This window comes from Mytilus edulis, chromosome 2 (genome assembly GCF_963676685.1).
Source record: "Mytilus edulis chromosome 2, xbMytEdul2.2, whole genome shotgun sequence".
Classification (NCBI taxonomy): Eukaryota; Metazoa; Mollusca; class Bivalvia; order Mytilida; family Mytilidae; genus Mytilus; species Mytilus edulis.
This window is the reverse complement of record NC_092345.1, coordinates 88,673,030-88,694,032: the sequence shown is the minus strand read 5'-3', so window position 1 is coordinate 88,694,032 and position 21,003 is coordinate 88,673,030. Positions and strand designations below refer to the sequence as shown.

Below are 21,003 nucleotides of genomic sequence, written 5' to 3'. Positions count from 1 at the left end.
GGAAGTCCATAAAACTGACAAGATCAAACGGTACAAAAATACCAGACTAACCATTTAGTGTAAACACGCATTTAGTATACCCGATAGATGTTAGAGACATTGAAATAAAAACAAGAAAGGCCGGACATAGATGAAATTAATTAATATGATTTAGCGTTTGGCATCGCAACAGTTTTTAATATATTTAGATGTACCAAGTATATGAAGGGGAAACTTTCTGCAAAATTTACAAAGAAATATAAATATTAGGTGTCGGGAATGACCCCTAATGGCATATTTTAAAGTGCCATAGAAAGGTAATTCCATTGTAAAAAGAATATATGGTTTTCAAGCGTACACAAACATGTGTCCCAAAAATCAATGAGTCTACTGTTAAATATTGAAAATGGTACAGCTCCCATCGCCTTAGGTCGATATACACAAGTGAAAAATGACTTAGCTTATGTCGAAGCCTTGAACTAGCTTGTCAGAGAAGTAAAACATCACTTATTCACTTCGTATCCGTTTTTCGAAGGGAATGGATACATATTCAGAAAAGAAAACTGATGAGCAGTTTCAGAGCCTCTGCTTCAGTATGGACATAATTTAGATAAAGGTTAATATTATCTTACGGTTGTTTTTTCTCTCTGCTGAAGCAAATTTGGGTTTTGTTTCACACGCATATATTGATAATTTGTAAAAGCAACAGAATAAAAAACTTACTACAAATACTTTTCATGATTCAATGGAAACTCATCAAAGAAACGATGATTATATTTTGGTACGTCAAACACTCCTACTGTCTTCAGAAGACGTAGCTTTAGCGCTTAAATCAAAACATTTGAAGAAGAGCAAAAATAACCCCATACTACGAAAAATTATGCCCAAAACGTATAAGGCATTCTATACTTGATGATAGAAAAACCTTAGAGCTTGAACATTTTATGTTTAGTAAATCTGCAGAATATGAACGCATTAGTAACATTTTGGATATTTTTTACATATAGCTCTTCAACGATTTTCGGTACTAATACACCTTCGGATTCAAATGTTTGGCTTTGATCGTTCCTGATGAAGGTAAATCCAGAAAAGAAATTATTAAACGTGTTGTTTTCAATTTTGTGATGTCATATGCTGGTGATATTCTGGTACACGAAACGTCCACCAGCAGTAGCATCGACCCAGTGGTTGTAACATCTCATCAAAGATACATTATTTGTAGTTTGTGAAATATTAACCTTTGATTGGATATCTAGTACAATAAAACGAGATAATGTAGATATAGTTATTTAGCGTGACATATGTTCAATATAAATATTATATTTTATCTATTACTTTTGTCTTACATGTCAGTCGATATTTTCCTTTAGTTTTAACTGCTGACAATTGATAATTGAAAGAAATGAGTTTTACTGTAACTTTTGTAAAAATTGTGTTTATAACTGGTCTTTTTGAAGCTGTGGAAATCATTTACAACATGTCGATTAAAAAAGGTGAGACTATGGAAATATTTTATTAATACATGTATATAAATAAACACAACAGGGGAATAATTTAATCGTTAATAAAAACATTTTATGTGTTTTCTTGACTTTGAAGTGATGACGTTCCAAGTTTTGTGCAATGCCAAAAAGGACATCTGATATCTTAATCTTATTTATACTTGTTTCTTTAAATAAATATTAAGGCATGATCATGTAATAATGAGTACAGAAAATGTTTGAAGATAGGTTGAAATATACCATGAACATTAACAAATACGCTGTAATCCACAAAACCATTACAAATATATGCGTAAAAGTAAAAGAGGGGCGAAAGATACCAGAGGGACATTCAAACTCCTAGTTCTAAAATAAACTGACAACGCCATGGCTAAAAAAGAAAAACACAAACAAACGAATAATAATACACAAGACACAATATAGAAAACTAAACTTAAGACTAAGCAACACGAACCCCACAAAAAAACTTGGAGTGATATCAGGTGCTCCGGGAGGGTAAGCAGATCCTGCTCAACATGTGGCACCTGTCGTGTTGTTCATGTTATTAAAAACCCGGTAAATAGTCTAATTAGGTGAGTCATATTCGTGAAAAAGAAACGGGATTGTAGTTACGACATAACGAATATATCCGATATCATCTGTGAAACGAATACTTCATAATGGTCAACCAACTCGTTATAGCGTCTGTAACGTTATGATTTCAACTTCCCAGTTTGACACTCTTGGTTTAAAAGCTTCCTTGTGAGAAGCAACGCTCTATCATGGAAATCATGATAGAAAATAAAAGCCCGGGATAATGTATCAATTGATAGATATATAGTCCGAAATCAAGCACCTTCATAATGTCAGTTTCAGAATTTTTTTTTTTTTGAATCAGAGTGCTTCTTTACAAAGAAGAATGTACCCCACTCTAAGACGAGATACTTGTATTTACGTTGGTCATTCTTTTTTATGAAACACAGTAATGCCAATTAACTCTTTCAATTTGTCAATTTGTAACCAGTGTGGTGATTCTGTTTCCGTTGTGATAGTGATAGTTGTGTAATACATTCGTAATTAGCAGACTAGGAAATACTTACCCATTTAAAGTTACCGTTTTTTTAATTGTTTTCTGACTTTCTTAATTTCTCATCCTCTTTTTGTTCGACTTGATTATAGTGTTTGAAGAACCAGGAGTAGTAGTAGTATTACACTTGTAATTTAGTTACTATTCAATTTATTTCATTTAAGACATGATTCCGCTTGAAGATAAGGTTGAGGAATTGTGCAAAACCTGGATGGATTATTGTACAACTGAACAGTATACCGCTTTCATGAAGAAAACATGTCCTCTGACGTGCAAAACAAGATATAGTTGATAGCGACTCCGAGTATAGGTAATCCAATATTATAACCTTAATATAAATCAAGAATTTATATAGAACATGATTGTCAATGTTTTCAAGTTAGATCTATATATAAAAAAAAAGCTCAATAGTAGATGCTTCGGTCTGATATGGTTTTAACATATGCCTTTATACAAATCTCTGTTGATACTTTTAGAAATTCTTTGGAAACTTGGATTTCAATTCCATGAGACAAAGTTCCTGATATAGATTTAGTTATTATTCTCGGGTCCGATTTACATCTTCAAGTGTTAAAATATTATACACCCTTGTATGTCAAGTTTAAGATATGCGTAATCGAGGAATGTTAATCCAGAGGCTGCTTCCGATGCTCAAAATGTATAAAGTGTGATATTTATTATACTTTATGTTCTAGAAGTTTCTACTAGACAATTTTTAACAAGACACACATTTTTTAACGCCTGAAATTTTTAATGGGTCATTGCTTACTCTGGTCCACGAGAATATCACAAACATGGTAGAAATTGCTTTTGTGCTGACATGACATATCATAGATGTGATAATCTTTTTAAAATTTACTATTTATAAAATATTGAAATATTCAAAGTGCTTTTAAATTAAAAGTAATACTACCCCATGTATAGAATTTAGTCGTATTTGGCACAAGTCTTCGGAATGTTTGGTTATTTATGATCTGCATATTTAATGTCATATATATATATATTAGACGAAACGCGCATATGGCGTACCAAACTATAAACCTGGTATCTTTGGTGAATATTAACAACGGTTGAAATTGCCCTCTTCATCCAATCTAAGTATCCAGAGTAAAATTTAGACAATGTTATTCCCATAATCTGCATGCATCAACTTTTTATAAATGTTATATTAACGTCTAAGGTTAATATTAATCCTAGTAATCATTTTTGTACCTTCATTGGGGGATCATTTACGGAAGCTTCTTCATAATCATCTTGAGTAATTGTTTTTTTTTTATTTCAATCTGTATTTAACTTATGAATGGTCTTACTTCTTTTTATAGATCAACATTTAGGAACAGTCTATAAATGATGTTAGAACTAAAATAACTTTGACAGACCTTCTTGGAATTTTACAAGTCCTTATAATCAAAATAAACAGGTGCCAAACGTTACATTGGCTCATTCATAAATTTGTTTTGTAACCTACCTAAACAATGTTGCAAAAATAAATATTTGACAAGACAGAACTTTTTATAGTTGATTCAAAATATACATATATGTTTTTATGAAAAGCCTGTATACAGTGAGTAGGGATATTTTTTAATTGGTGTATTTTAACACGTACTATATTTGTGTATGTTTTTTATTTAGAAAAGAATTGCATTTCATTTGACATGGTTATTTATCTTCAATGTTGTGCGGAAAACCAACAAGCATCACACGGGCTATCTACAATCTTCATTTAAAGAACGAAAGCTCAGATTTTATTCGTGAAAATTATTGTATCATGTCGTACGAAATACACAGAGTACATATAACTATATCTATATTTATAGCAAGATGACTCCACCTCCGTAATCATCCCAAGTCATTTCACAAAATGTTATGTAAAAACGAAATTCAAACAAGTTTACAATGTGTCAATCTATTATATATGTTTTCACTTGACCAATCCATTATATACACATTCACTTGACCTTTCCTTTATAAATGTTTTCACTTGGCCTATCCATTCATGTCAGTCTTCCTCCTCACCAACATTATACCATCTCTTACTGGTAGCAAAACCTGTTGATAAACAACTAAAATCGGTACTCATCTTCATTTACAGTATATTAAATTGTTTTTATTAAAAAAAAATTGGGTCTCATTGAATAATGTCATTAAAAAGTTGTATTCTAATAGAGTTTCTTCAAATGTGTTGATTTATTTCATAGATTTACGAATAAGCGCTAACGTCAATAACATCGACATGGTATGCTTGTGCAGATAGTTCAATTATCAATTATATACCAATATTATAAAAACAATTAATAATTTCAATTATCAATTATATATACCAATATTATAAAAACAATTAATAATTTCAATTATCAATTATATATACCAATATTATAAAAACAATTAATAATTTCCATTTACCACAAAAGATACTTTATTTATCACCAAATCATTGTTTCAATCCTGTGTAAAGATTTTAAGCAAAATTCACAACACTTTTTCGGCATAATTCTCTCAATAATATTTAAATTGTAAAAACAACATGGAACGTTAAATTCGTGTTATTGACAACTATTTGAGCCAATAAAATAAATGAAGTAGAAAGCAAAATCACGGAAAAAGTCCTTAATCAAATGGCAAAATCAAAAGCTCAATCACATCAACTGTCATATTCCTGACTTGGTACAGGCATTTATGTAGGAAATGATGGTATTAACCTGGTTTTATAGCTAGTTAAACCTTTCACTTGTATGACAGTTACGTCAAATTCCATTATATTGACAACGATGTGTGAACAAAACAAACAGACATTTTGGTAAAAATGTCAAAAATAGGGGTACTAAAGACCTGTTGGAACCTAGCTAAATGATATAAAACTTTCATGCTTCACGTTTCCTTTTCAGATGCTACCTGGATGAATGTCTAAAGATCAGCAGAATAATGGAGCTGCAGTTGTTGCAGATAAAGGAGTACATTTTTACATGTCCTTTTCGTCATCATTATTGGGTGTATTGTATTATCTTCATCAACAGTTACTAGGGTGTTGAAATAAACAACTATTGAATTGCATGTTTTGACTGTAATGTGATTTCATTTGTAAAAAATGTAATTATTATTTTTTTCCTTTTTTTTTTTACGTATACCACCATGTACAGTAGAAGAAGAATTTGAATATCAAAAGTATACAGAATAAAGAAGTATCTGTAGAAAATATTTAATTAAATCGCCGTTTTATGGGGGAAATAATGCATTGACATACATGATATATGTCTTGTCTTTGTTTAACCGCCTCATTAAACTGTCTGGTATGGTCTCCATACATTCCACGTGGTTTCGTTGCGTAAGCTGTACCATAAAACATGGCATTATCAATTACCATCGTTCCTCCTGGTGCTAACAATGAATCCAAACATATCTGAAATATTCCTTAAAGTTATATATCGGTGATGTTTATGGTGGCATATATTTAGATATAATAGAAAGATGTTTATTTATACATTTGTTTGTTGTTTTTCTTATTAATCAGTAGTATTTTATAAAACTTAATTACTTTCATAAGAAAATGCCTGTACCAAGTCAGGAATGTGACTGGAGATGTTATCCATTCGTATTATGTGTTTGAACTTTTAGTTTTGCCATTTGAGTAGGGACTCTCCGTTTTGAATTTTCCTCGGAGTTCAGTATTTTTGCGATTTTACTTTTTATATCATAGAAAATACTGATTTATAAACCCATTGGTTTATACATCTATGCATATTTATTATTTTCAATTTGGCCCTGCATTCTACGGCTACTTAAATTAGATTTTTTGCATTTCATACGGGCATGTTTTTCTTATCTTGCTAATGATGATTTACACTTTAAAAAAAGCTGTAAATTTTACAATGATGAAATTACTTAAACAAAACGTGGATGTGATATGTTTAACTTAAGGTTCCACTAAAGTCAAGATTAAGGACAATTCATGAATATCTAAACTTTGCTTGTATTTTTCAACATATCATGAATAAAGTCCTAAACTATGAGAACATATGTTCATTTAAACATACTGTTAAACATATATATACTGTGTAAATTGTAAATAAACTTGAAATCGTTATGGTGTGGCTAAGCTGGTTCTTGGGGCATATATTCGCAATTTTTTTATTGTACCTTTGCTATTCGTTCACCTAGATACACGAAATTAACTGAAACTCGAAAATCAATACATGAGCTTGCCCTGCATTAGATATAACAGTATTCGTCCATACCAATTTTAAACAAATCAAGTCGTCTCGCAGGCCTCCAGATTTTTTACTTTAGTGGAAACTTAATAATGGAAGGAAGAATGCTTATCATGTCAACAGATTTTTACAGCTTTTTTTATTTGTATATTCATAAAGTCACTCTTTGAAATTTTGTGACGATTCGAGCCGAGTAATATGTTTCCTATCTTAATTACTTAAAAAAATAAAGCTGAATGAAATACTATATTTTTTTTTAAAAGAACACCTTGAAATAGTCTACATATCTTTTTTTGTCCGCGTCAATAAATATGAAGTCGAACTTTGATCCCTTTTTGGCTAAATCCGGTAATGTTTCTTTAGCATACCCTACAAAATAGAACATTATATAAATCTGCTTTATCACCCTCTCAGCTATGTGTTATATAATTTATTATACTGAATGTCCTATCATTATTGTCTTTTACAGATTAATTTTATTTTAAATTTAGTATTTTCTATGACGCTACGCACATAACAACGTTACGGGTATTAGAAAAAACAACAACAGTTAAGCAAGATGTTTTTTTTTTTATCTTTATCATTCATGTCCAGCGTACAAAGTAGTACTGATATTGTCGACAATGTCGACGCAATACTGTACAACGTTGTCGATATCGTTTCATACTCTTGTCTTCATCGTTGACATTGACGATATCGCGAAGTAGACAATGTCGACACGATATTGTACAACGTTGTCGATATCGTTTCATATTCTTGTCTACATCTTTGACATTGACGGTATCGCAAGGTAGACAATGCTGACACGATATTGTACAACGTTGTCTTTATCGTTTCATACTCTTGTCTACATCGTTGACATTGACGATATCGCGAAGTAGACAATGTCAACACGATAGTGTACAACGTTGTCGATATCTTTTTATACTCTTGTCTACATCGTTGACATTGACGATATCGCGAAGTAGACAATGTCAACACGATAGTGTACAACGTTGTCGATATCTTTTTATACTCTTGTCTACATTGTTGACATTGGCGATATCGCTAATACATAACTCGTGTTTACATTGTTAATTTTGATTACAATGATGTCGACATGGTGTTGTGCTACTTTGTCGATATCCTTTCATCATCTTTTCTCTGCATGGTTGGCATTACCGACATCGCGAAAAGACAATGTCACAACACTGTTTTACAATGTTATTTATAATGTTAACATCGCAAAGATGTTGAGGAGGAGAAGGAGGAGGAGGAGGAGGAGAAGGATAGAGATTTGCTAATAGTAAAAAAATGTTCAAATAAGTTCTACTATTGAGAACATCGACACAGGCATAATATAAATACATTATTTGAAATTGAAATTGATAAACTAAACACTTCTTTATTGAAAAAACATCAGTACAAAAAACCAACTGCTTTGACATATTTTACATTTATTAGTTATCAAATTATTAATGCTATGCCTTTATGAAATAATTACTTAAATCCGCAAATTTAGTGCATACAACATTCTTTACAACTATACAATCATACAGATGGACAAACGGACAGAAGGACAAACCTAGCAACACACACGACCCCTCTTTAGTCCCTAATTTAGTTACTGTAATTGCGTTCAGTACAGAATTATTCATAGCTTTGGGGTGAATAAAACCCAGAATTATTAAAAACAAATAATAAACCAAACAAAAAAAACCACGCACAATCAAACACACTTTCACAATTTACGACGAATGGGGACGATGTAGACAATGTCGTCACGATGTTGTCAACATCGCGATGTCGGCGATGTCAACGATGTAGACAGATAAGGGGGACGATGAAGACCATGCAGACGATGTTGTCACGATGGTGTCAACATCGCGATATTGGTGATGTCAACGATGTAGACAACACGAAAAACTATGTAGACGATGTCGTCACGATGTTGTTAACATCACGATGTCGGCGATGTCAACGATGTAGACAGGAAAGGTTGACGATGGAGACGATGTTGTCATGATGTTGTTAACATCACGATGTCGGCGATGTCAACGGTATAGAAAAGAAAGGGGGACGATGTAGACGATGTTGTCACGATGTTGTCAACATCGCGGTATCGATGATATCAACGATGTAGACAGCAAGAAAAACGATGTAGACGATGTCGTCACGATGTTGTCAACATCACGATGTCGGAGATTTCAACGATGTAGACAAGAAAGGGGGACGATGTAGGCGATGTCGTAATGATGTTGGTGATGTCAACGATGAAGACAGGAAAAGGGGACGATGTAGACGATGTCGTCTGGATGTTGTCAACATCACGATGTGGGCGATGTCAACGATATAGACAGGAAAGGGGGACGATGTAGACGATGTCGTCACGATGTTGTCATCATCATGATGTCGGCGATGTCAACGATGTAGACAGGAAAAGGACGATTTAAATTAGCGATGTCAACGAAGTGGACAGCAAGAAGAACGATGTCGTTGATATCAACGATGTAGACAACAAGTAAGACAATGTTGCGAGCAGGTTTAAAATCATGAACGAGGTTGACAATATCGGCGATATCGTCACTACATCGTGCACTTGACATACCTCATTTTTATTTTGACAGTCAAATTATAAAATCTGAGGAAAAACGTAGAACATACGCATAATACTGTATTCAATTACTTTATGTAAATTCAATTCATTGTCTTTAAAATTATCGATTTTTGATTGGTATAGACGAGAGGGTAGCATTCAAAAAAATTGGCACCCTCTCAGCCAGGTGGTAGAGTAAATAAACAACCTCGTATTAGCCAATCAAAATTTGGCATTTTAACGTGAAGTATAATAAAAAAACAAAGTTACCTTCCCGAAGAATAGTGGGCTGTCCACATCTCAGATATGAACGTAAACGATAACGGGGTATATATAATATTTATATAATAATGTTGTGTTTAACATTGACTATGCGAAAATAGTAGCCAGGGTGAGAGACAATAGTGCACGACCCGAAGGGGAGTGCACTATTGTCTCAAACCCTGGCTACTATTTTCCATAGTCAATGTTAAACACAACATTAATATCATTATTATACTGACTGTTTACTTTTTTAATAGTGACAGTAGTGTATTTCAATGTAAAACAAAAATGCCCTTTATGTAACTCTGCATATACATAGACAATAAATGTTTAGTGTCTTTAAATATCAGCCGTATTTGTACGAGGCTAGGAAACAAGGTGTATGCGAGCTTTTAGCGATCTATTACACCTGTTTCGAGCCGAGTAAAACTACAGCTAATATTTAAAGACACTAAACAGTTATTGTCTTTATCCTGCAATTAATTCTGTATACTATTTGTGTTTTGAAAGATACAAAAACGCATGTTTTGCATTTATTTTCGATTTGAAATCCCCTTGGGGCCCATGTAGTAATACGATACAATAATCATCAATTCAGCTGAAGACGGGTTCGCAAAAAAAGAATCTCGAATGGTCAACAGTAATACATCGGTCAAGGTGAATAATTATCTCTTTGTACATATAACAACTAATTTCAACAGTAAAAACAAATGACAAATAACAAAACATTGTCCAATTTGATACAGGAGTGTACGAGTTGTCCTACGCTTCAGACTCAAAATTCACTAAACATGTATGCTGAAATTGACATGGATGTTTTTGTTTCACAATCATACACATTCAAGTTTTGAAATCGGTAGTTATCATCGTAGAAAAGACTACTGTTCATGGGTGTATGTTATCAGAAAATTGTTGTGATTTTTATTGCTCTAAAGAAAACAAACAGAACGTATAAAAGTAATCGTTAATTCGCAATTAATACGTCATTGGAATGCAACTGCAATACACATTCTTAGATCAAAAAGGTTCATACAATACTCAGTCCGGCAGTTGACGGAGCTTTACAGCGATATCTTTATAGCATACAGCATAGCGATATCTGTAGGGCTGTATCTGTATAGAATAACACCCAATTGCAGAATAAATAGACAATAATAGTGCATTGACTTGACATATCAACGATATAAGGATGAGGCTTAGAAACGGGGAAATGCGAGGCTGTGACGAGCTATTTCCCCGTTTCGGGCCGAATTCTTATATCGTTGATATGTCAAATCAATGCACTATTATTGTCTTTATACTGCAATCTAAAAAAAAAAACCATTTTCAATTGTTGTTTGATGCGTTAAGGTTAATTATTTGATTTAAATATTTGGGGAAATTCCCTTTAAAAAGGCCTCATATCATGCTCACGGAGAAATTTTCAACACAATGAAATGTACATTTACCTGTTGAAACCCACACTCGATGATGAACGAAATCATTTGAGTATGGACTAAAATATCAACCATAAGCATAACAAATTAATGATTTATAGGTTGCAAACAAAAATATTAATAAATGAAATATGTTTTTCCAATAATTGCAAAAGAAACAAGGTTGAGTCGTTCCACGCATCGTTGTATGCATTGGAACAGGTTGAAGAGGTCGTATGAATAATTAAATGTTATTTCGGCAACTTCTACTTAAATATTCATGAGGAAAAGTGATATCGGGTCAGTGACTGTATATGACATAGAAATATACAGTCAACGCATTTTGACTGCTCAGATAGAACAAGTGCAGTATAAATGTATTTATACTGCAACGAGTTGTGTGTATTTCCTAAATATAGAAGCGTAGCTATATTTTGTATAATGTCAATTTCATCATGGTACACTTTCTCCACAATCAGAGGTCCATTAAGGGATAAAAACAAGTTTGACATTTGTGTTACGATTAAAAAAGCTATCATTTTATTAATTAAAGTTGCAGTATAAAAACAATACTCATATAACTCAATAACTTACAAAAAAAACCAATGATATCGAATCATATGATAACTATTTATCTTTAAACAAATGACTTCTAAAGTATTCAAACAATATTGGCTTCAACGGCAGAGAGCAGAACTAAACAAAGAACAAAAACATTCTAACAGAAATTACAGTATTTTAGAATCTCTTAAAATGTCAGAAAAATTAAAATTAATATATTTTTTATTTTCCCCTGATTGCTCAAATGTATATACAATATTAGGTCAATGAAAGAAAAATATAACTATTTTTTTATGAGGCTGAGAAACTGGAAAGAGCGAGGTTCTACCGAGCCGTTTCCTAGTTTTATGCCAAGTACAAACAAATTTATATTTTTATGACATTGACCTAATATTGTTTTTATACTGCAACATAAACTTATTACATTGATAGCTTTTTAAATCGTAACACAAATGTCAATCTTATTTTCATCCCTTAATGAACCTCTGATTGTTGAGAAAGTCTTCCATAATGAAATTGACATTATACAAAATATAGCTATGTTACTATATTTAGGGATAAACACAACTAGTTGCAGTATAAAATAGTTTATTAATTGTTATGCTTATAAATCCAACCCACTTGTTTGTCAAAGCAACTAAGTTCCGCCTTTTCACGTGAAAATGACAATGATTGACATGAAAATCAATAGTCTGTTGCAACAGCAAGACATATTATTTTCGCATAGTGCAGTTAACGCTATATATTTCTTTAAAAAAACTATGCAAAAATAGAGCAATTTTACTATAGAAGGACAATCTTACAGGAAGTCTAATAATCAGATATAGTGTACACTTTTAAGAAACATGACTGTAAACGTCTTGCTAACGAGAGAATATCAAATGTTTAACTTAACTATTCATACATCCAGGCTTATTATAATGTACATGATCTGAACATTAATGTCATGATTTCTTCTATTTTGGAATAGGACTTACCATTATTACTTAATTTGAATGCATTTTGTATTTTAATTGGCGTTTGAAAATGTGATCATATAATACACTATGTATAAACCACATAGTTTGATGATAGTTTTTGCAAATAATTGTGATCTACACATTGTTAAAAGGCCACTGTCCAAAAGTCATAAATCGATTAAGAGAAAACAAATCCGGGTAACAAACTGAAACCGAGGGAAACACATCAATTATAAGACGAAAACAACGAAACAAGAAAAAACAAACCACAATGCAACATTCATAGAAACGAACTATTAGATAACAACTGCCATGTTCCTGACTTAGTACAGGACATTTTAAGAAAATATGGTAGGTTGCACCTAGTTTTGTGACTAGCCAAACCCCCTCGCGTTATGGCAATATTAAATATACCGCTAAAATGACAACAATACATGACGGGAACAGAGTACAAAAAATTGAAAACACAAAACAGAGAAATACATCAAAACATCCAACAATATAATAGAACATTGCGACATGTTAACCACAGAACAACAACGAATAACTTAAATAATTTAGGACAGTACACAAAACAGCTTAAGGAAGTTGGCTGATCATGTTTTGGATTTCGGAATCCTCTGGTTTTATTGGTTTTTCTTTTTATAAATCTTTTACCTGTATAATGATAAGCCATCTGTAAAAGTCTTATAAAATTTCAATTATTTTAGTTTTTGAGAATTTAAACTTGTTAATAATGAAGCTATGAAAAGTCAAGAGAGAACATTTTACTGCCACAATATCAATGGCTATTATCCTCGAAACAAGCACATTGACCTATCTATTTTATTTTACTCTTATGATTCCTTTATTAATCCCCTATCAATATATACTAGTGTTTTGAAAAGCTTATTATTTTGAAACTGAGGAGCTGGTACCCTTTATACAAAGTGTATGCAGAGTTTTTATTCCCGAGGGCACCACCAGCCCAGTAGTCAGCACTTCTGCGTTGATATGAATTATCATCGATATAGTCATATTCATAAATTAACTGTTTACAAAACATTAAATTTTGGAAATACTAAGGCTTTGGTTCGTGTTGCTTAGTCTTTAGTTTTCTTTGTTGTGTCTTCTGTACTATTGTTTGTCTGTTTGTCTTTTTATTTTTAGCCATGGCGTTGTCAGTTCATTTTCAATCTATAAGTTTGACTGTCCCTCTGGTATCTTTCGTCCCTATTTTACGTTAGGAATAGATATTCTTAGCTGTATTTGGCAAAACGTTAAGGAATTTTTGGTTTGGTCATCAATGCTCTTTAAGTTCGTACCTTATTTGGCATATCTAACTTTTATGGTTTTGAGCTTCACTGAATCTTTTGTAGACGAACGCGCATCTGGCGCAAATATAAAATTTCAATCTATGATGAGTTTTTCTGTAACACGAATGGAACACCGCCACAAAAAGTTACATCACAGGTAAATTTATATATCTTCATTACCTGTCAATTCTACACTTAATGATACATGTCTTGTCACAGAGCCTCGAACAGACCTTTATTAGTTCCTTCAGGAAAATGTATCATTTGCCTTCAATATGTAATGCAGAGTTCATGATATATCTAGTAATAACAAATTATCGGTTACAAACAATCGGCTGTTGACCGATCGGGATTTACCGTACTCAAAATTCTGAAAAACCATGTTGTTTTCATAAAAGGGCTGCGTCCACGCTTAGCAATGGTGTTGTGTAACCTTCATGTGTCAGTCAAATCAACCATTTTCGAATATTATTATCTGGTTGAGAAAGAGTAGTAGGGAAAATGCCATGTTACAAACTTTTTTTATGAGCCCCTGATAATTTAAGGTATTTAAACATGTGCATGTTATAATAAATAGATCATTTCACTAAAATCAAACACGTTTGTAGTATCATATTCATCAAACATCTGTCTTGTGCAAGATGCTTGCACACACTGTAGTTGGTACATATTTCCTTACGGAAAATAAATTAAATAATTACACCACCTTTGTACTACATCAGGCCTAAATTTTCTTTTTGAAGAAAATGACAACCGTAAATTGATCAATGAAAAAGGAAAACAGGAGGACCGTACAATATACCAAACACACTTTCAATACCCGACTACTCTGAAAAAATCATTGGTTCATGGACATAATGTGTTAAGGTCAATCCAGTAGGAGTAAAAGAAAAGGAGGAGGAGGATATTGCTGTATTTAGAATTCGGCAGTATCAAAATACACATAAATCTACTTTATATATTTGGGCATCTCATAATTATTAGATTTTTACCTAATAGTATTTCAATCTTAGTGCCATGAGGGGATGTGTTAATCATATTTCTTGCAAATTCTACGACATATGGATCGAAGTCGCATGTGGTAACTTTACCATCAGGTGGCAGAACTTCTGCCATTCTTAAAGCACTGCATCCAGTAAATGTACCAATCTCTAACACATTCCTAGCTTTGGAAGAACTGACTAAAAACTGCAAAAAACAACCTGCAAATATATTTATACCAAAGAGTTATTACTCATATCAAAAATATTGTTGGATTGTTTTACCATTTAATCATATAAGACACACGAAATACTGAGTGGTAACTATCCCATATGCTATGGTATAATAATGTTAATAGATGAACTACTGAAATATAACTGAATTGAAACCACAAATCAATCTTACAAATTATTTATCTACAATTGTTAAAGCTCGTTTTAAACTAATCAATAATACTTAGACTTTCTCACTATTCCGTTATATATAATAAACTTCAAAAATATCCACATGAATTTAAATCCAAAAGACTGCAATACTGAGGCACCGTTTTAAATCATGTATAATGTCCACATACCTATTTTGTCCAGGATAGTTGTTAGATAAATAAACAATCGATATGAATACATAACAAACCCACAAAAAACGTAAGAGTATGAGTTTTAGTAGCATTCCACGAGGATCCCAATAACGAAATAGTAAAAAAAAATACAGGTTGTACAGACGACGAACTCTAATTAAACTGTGTGTAACTCAATTTTTTAAATCAAAATTTACTTGTATAACTTCTTACCACCTCAAAAAAACTAATTGACTTGATTAATATAAGGCCGTGTTCACACCAAACGCCGTGTACAGTAAACATGTTTACATTTGGTTTAATGTAATGTACACTAGTTTGACATTAAATTTGTTCACATCTATACACCTTGTTTAGCTATCTGTACATAAGATTTGTTCACACTTGTAAACTATATGTCATTTAAATGTTCATTACGTAGAACCGAATTCAAATTTTCGAACAACTGTTCTAGCAGAAAAAACTGACGGGGGATGGATTTTTCCACAATATGATTTAAAAAAATCGGGTCATTCAGATGATTAGAATGGAATAAATATTCTGAATCCAAAGTTTCCCCAAACATTATAGTGTTAACTATTGAATTGGTATTATCGAAAAAAAAAACTAATTATAAACTTTCGCCTGAGAAAAAAAAATTGACTCAGAAACCGACCCCCCTTTTGTTGAAGTAAAGTGGTTGCTCCTTTAAGAAAGTCATTTTGGATGATTTGCAGTAGTTTAAAGATGTCTCGATTACGCATTTAAAACGTAAGCTCGACATCAGCGTGCTTACAGACGAAGAAAAAAATTTGCGATGTTAAGGATCACTACATTTCTATCTTTTCTGTTTGTTTCAAATGGTATTTTTTCTCCAAGGAGTATTTCTCAAAGGGAGGGGGTAATGTTTTTTCAAAATGAATTTCTAATTGTATTTTAACGGATCTGAGATACTACACAAACAAAAAATTAACCTCACCCTTTTTTCAGTAATGTATTTATGAGTGAATCGTTGTTTGAGTATAAAGACCAGTGGCAAATATTTCTGTCAGTGTGTACGTCCAATCGATTCGGGAAGACCTTTTCAAATGAATTATGTGTTCGGCAATGATGATGGATGAGTCTAGAAAAATATTTCTGTAAAGAACTTTATCAATAAGTGTTATAAGTATCAATTTTATATAAAAATTGTTTCTTTTTTAAATATACATGGGAAAATTAAAGTTCTGAATGCCTAGTTTTGTGTACACTTGACCTACACAAGGCCTACATCGACTATCGACTGCATGTAGACAAAAAATGATTTAAACTACATGTAAACAATGAGTTTTATCAATGGGAACGTAATTATATAAAAAAAGAAGATGTGGTATGATTGCCAATGAGACAACTATCCACAAAAGACCAAAATTACACAGACATTAACAACTATAGGTCACCGTACGGCCTTCAACAATGAGCAAAACCCATACCGCATAGTCAGCTATAATAGGCCCCGATAAGATTAGTTTATGTGTGAGTTACCCTAACATACCACCGAGTTTAGGTCAATGTGAACACGGCCTTTAAGACCCTTGTATGTTGTTTTTTTTGGATGGGAGTATCAGGTAGATTTTAGAAAATGTGTGGTGTTGGCTTTGTCAGAACAGAAAACACATAACCTACTCAAGGACGGGATAAAATTTCTCCACAAAATGCAGGAACGATTTTGTACCAAATGAACATAGAAAAGCCAGTCTAGTAACAGATTGAATGCTAGCTAATAGTTAATCAAACTATATTTAGGAAATTGTAGGGATGGTTCCTTTCATTTCTTTTTTTTAAACATTTTATGATTGAAAACAGAAATACATCTTCCTAAATTAAATTAGATTTTTTTTTCATCTAACCAAGGATATTACAAATACTTCGGATTTGTTAAATGTAAATAACAATTGATACCGAATAATGAAAGTCAATAATGACTTGTGACTTGTCTGGTTTTTATTGTCTATAAATAGTTTATTATGGATCGAAGCGCCTATGAATAGAAACTGCGTAAATACCTGTGACATTTCCAGACATCATTGAAGTTTTCATATTGAATTTTATTTTCCCTTCCTGAAACAGATCATTCCAAGGATGATTCAAAGTCGCTTTGGCTATAGCTTGCACTTCAACGCTGCTGTCTGATGTGTGATCAGTACAAAATTTTTCTCTAGCCTATTGTCAAAATAGAACCATGAAAATTGTACATGCAAGAATTGTTTTACAAAAAAACCACTACTGCCTAGTTCCCTTTGTTTTCAAGGGGGACGCTAGCACGATGTTTTCCGAGAGGGATGCAAGCACGATTGAGCAGACTGGTTCGTAATCGTATCGAGCCATCGACAAAAATCTTTTTTGAATTTGAAATTATATAGTTTTTGTTTAACTTATTTGTCGACTCCGCGGGCGAATAATATTGTATATTTATGTTAATAATTTGTCGTTTGGTCACCTCCTTGACTAATATCCCACATCTACCTTAATGAAATCAGTATGAATGTAAAAATACATATTTTAATTGCAATAAAAAAGAATGAAATCATTTTCATCCCTTAAAAAGAAAATATCTAGGTTGCAATAAAATATCTTGATTTCAAGACAAAATATAATTAACAACAAATACAATAATTAAACACGTTTCTCGACTTGAATTCTACTACTTAGTTGCTATTCTGAAATTGGATGTTTATTGTGTTTCAAATGAGATATTTACACGTGTCAATGTTATCGACTCTGTTGAAGCGCATGCTCAGACGTTTAAGTTGAGATATAAAAGTTTAATAATTTATCATGTACAATGTAACTTCTGTCCCAAAACCATTACTAAGGGTATCTTTCATTAAATATTACCATCATCAGCTCCTCAATATTCTTTACTCTTTCCCTTATATCTTCTGAAATATTAAGTTCTTGTCTGTTTAACTCGGTTCTTAGGTCTTGTATTTCAACGAACACTGGATCATAGTGTGACATCTTCGCTTTTTTTCTAAAGTTGAATGGTTAAGAAAACGAAACATGAACATTGCTCATATTCAGATTGACTCGTTCTTTGCTTTTATTTTGTCAAGTGCATATAGGTATATTTATGCCATAAATTTATAATCATATTCTTTATTTTCTATTACAAATGAACATTGCAATTTCTATCGTGCAATTTACAGTCTGTACATTGAACATGTCTCGAATACTTTGAAAGTAAATTGACTATCGTGTTGTCTACAGTCTGTACATTGGAGCTATCTAGAATATATTTGTGAATAATTTTTCTGACGGGGGGTGTGCAGTCTTTAAATAGAAACTGTCTTTAATTAGTTATCAAAGGTACCAGGCTTATAATTAAATACACGTTATATTTTTATGCAATACACGTGTTTCATCCACATATAATTAGACTCTTCAAGGGATCTTTTGTATTTCTTTTATCAGGGTTCCAAAAAATGTAAACAAACCATGAAGTTCAACGTTCCTTGCATCAGTGTTTAGCAATATCAACCTTCATTTGGAATGCATCAGAGAAAACATCTTTAGAACACAATTAGAAATATATGAAGAATGAAAACAAAATATCTAAACTTAGCAACTATATAAATCTACTGATTTCACTTAAAGGGATAAAACATATTTACATCAACTTACCAACTTTAATTATATAATCACTTATATAACGTCAACCATAGATTTTAGGAAATGTATGTAACAGTTCTTGGTTTCAATTTTGTTTCTTTGCGGATGTGCATGTTCTATATATATGATACATAAGTGCTACAATCCTGTCATTAAGATTTTTATAAAATAGAGAGAAAGGAAAATATACTTAACATCATTACATATATTTTCAAAAAATCATTTACAAAATGTACAGGCTTTTTCTGAAAATCTTTGATTTGTGAAATGAGATCAACATGCGTACTATGAAGATTTAAGCGTTAAGGACCCTTTTGTGGATGTAACAGTAATGTTGAAACCCTTACATTTGAACTCCAGGGATGTATAAGTGTGTAAACAAACGTTAGCAGTTATAAAACAAAAAAGGACCCAACTAGAAGAGCAAACTTATCTAAAGACAACATTTCTATGTAGCAACATTCCTGGAGCGCCTTCATGTGGAGTATATTTCTCCCAGTTATAACAATATTCCAGAGCTTCATTTCTTATCATAATTTCCTTGATAGAGTGTTGCTGCTAATAAGAAAGTTATCTTACCAACAGTTCTTACAGGTGAAGTTTAATGTAATTCATTCACAAATTTTATGGACGTCATCATCAGTTGGTTGACAATTATTGAGTACCTGATACACAGATGATGATGAATATGTTTCAATTTTCGTGACCCAGACCCGACCACATTTCTCTTAGAATATGATCTACCGAATTATTTTTGTTCACAAACCGTGTACTTACATTATAAGGAACATGATTGGAGCCACGTATAGTAGAATTTGCATCCCTTCTAGAGCACCTTCGGTTTTCAGTGGGAGTCTTTTAGTTACGTTTTTAGTTCGCTGTCTTGTTTTTATAGACTGGTGTGTTTTCTTCAGTTTTTTTTATGTTTTAATTTTTGTCAGGCATTGTTAGTTTCTATTTAATATGTCAAACCTCTTTTTAAAGTATGGGGGTTAAACATTAGTTTATTATTAATAATTTGAAAAATTATCATCGGGGAATTCCACAAAAATATGAATCACGTCAGTACCGTACTACAGACTACTGAGCTGATGCTACCTGAATAATGTACATTTATATATATTATGCTTTATAAATATTTCTTTGATTATTTGCTTATTTCATTGTGTATAATTAAGAATTGAATCACAAAGAATGTTAAAATAGCAAATGTACTCTTTTGAATAAACATCAATTACGATTAAACCTAGTATTTCGTAATTTTAGATGGAACAAAACCTTTTAGAAGACATTTGAGACAGTTCGACATTGAAAAACTTGTAAGATACGGCATGCTTCGAAATAAAACACCTTTTTATAGAACTGTGTAGATACCACTTATGTTGTCTGTTATTCCCTGAGGTATTATCAGCTTTCTAACTAGTATAGACATGGAAGTATTATATTAACAATATAAAACTTCCCCGGTATACATTTAGAAGCTTTTACTAGTATAAGCAATTATGGTTCCAAAAGAGGGACGAAAGATACCAAAGGGACAGTCAAACTCATAAATCTAAAACAAACTGACAAGCCATGGCTAAAAATGAAAAAGACAAACAGAAAAACAATAGTACACATGACACAACATAGAAAACTAAAGAATAAACAACACAAACCCCACCAAAAACTAGGGGTGTCCAAGATACGTGATGTGTGCTTGCGAATGTTAGATAAGCTTTAACTATGTTATTTATGTATGTATCATTCGTTTCATACAAGAGTACTATCTTAATCAGCAAACTTTAGTCTGTATCTCAGGTATACAAGTGGAAAAGGACACACAATAAAAAAAGCTTGTGAAACATATAATAAAACTTTATTTATGTAAGAGATACATGCATGACTTCTGCCCGATTCTTACCGAAACTTTAGGGAATTTGCATGTTAATCACGCTACCTTCGTGCATCACAAATTTTAATGAACGACTTGATACAGGAACTTCTTAAGAAGA

General features: G+C 32.2%; 1 protein-coding gene and 1 long non-coding RNA gene across 2 annotated transcripts; one reads left to right on the top strand and one right to left on the bottom strand.

Moving 5' to 3' along the window:
• The first annotated feature begins 1,353 nt into the window (after positions 1-1,353).
• LOC139513318 (uncharacterized) lies at positions 1,354-5,793 on the top strand. Its single transcript, XR_011662427.1, has 3 exons — positions 1,354-1,472; positions 2,712-2,857; positions 5,433-5,793. It is a non-coding gene; the product is annotated as an uncharacterized lncRNA (long non-coding RNA).
• On the bottom strand, positions 4,270-19,154 carry LOC139513317 (O-methyltransferase MdmC-like). Its single transcript, XM_071301710.1, has 7 exons — positions 19,022-19,154; positions 18,236-18,371; positions 17,404-17,560; positions 14,814-15,023; positions 7,021-7,121; positions 5,789-5,944; positions 4,270-4,596 (listed from the first exon to the last, which is right to left on the bottom strand). The coding sequence occupies exons 2-7, from the start codon at positions 18,356-18,358 to the stop codon at positions 4,534-4,536; spliced, it is 810 nt and encodes a 269-aa protein (XP_071157811.1). The 5' UTR covers positions 18,359-18,371; positions 19,022-19,154; the 3' UTR covers positions 4,270-4,533.
• Between the last annotated feature and the right edge of the window lie 1,849 nt (positions 19,155-21,003).

What these genes read in the sequence shown, in the direction of transcription:
- LOC139513317 (XM_071301710.1), bottom strand. Translation starts at nt 18,358, where the DNA reads ATGTCACACTATGATCCAGTGTTCGTTGAAATACAAGACCTAAGAACC. An exon ending in GATGTCTGGAAATGTCACAG is followed by an intron (nt 15,024 to 17,403) that starts GTATTTACGCAG and finishes ATATATTTGCAG; the next exon opens with GTTGTTTTTTGCAGTTTTTA. An exon ending in AAAGACAAGACATATATCAT is followed by an intron (nt 4,597 to 5,788) that starts GTATGTCAATGC and finishes GTTTATCAACAG; the next exon opens with GTTTTGCTACCAGTAAGAGA.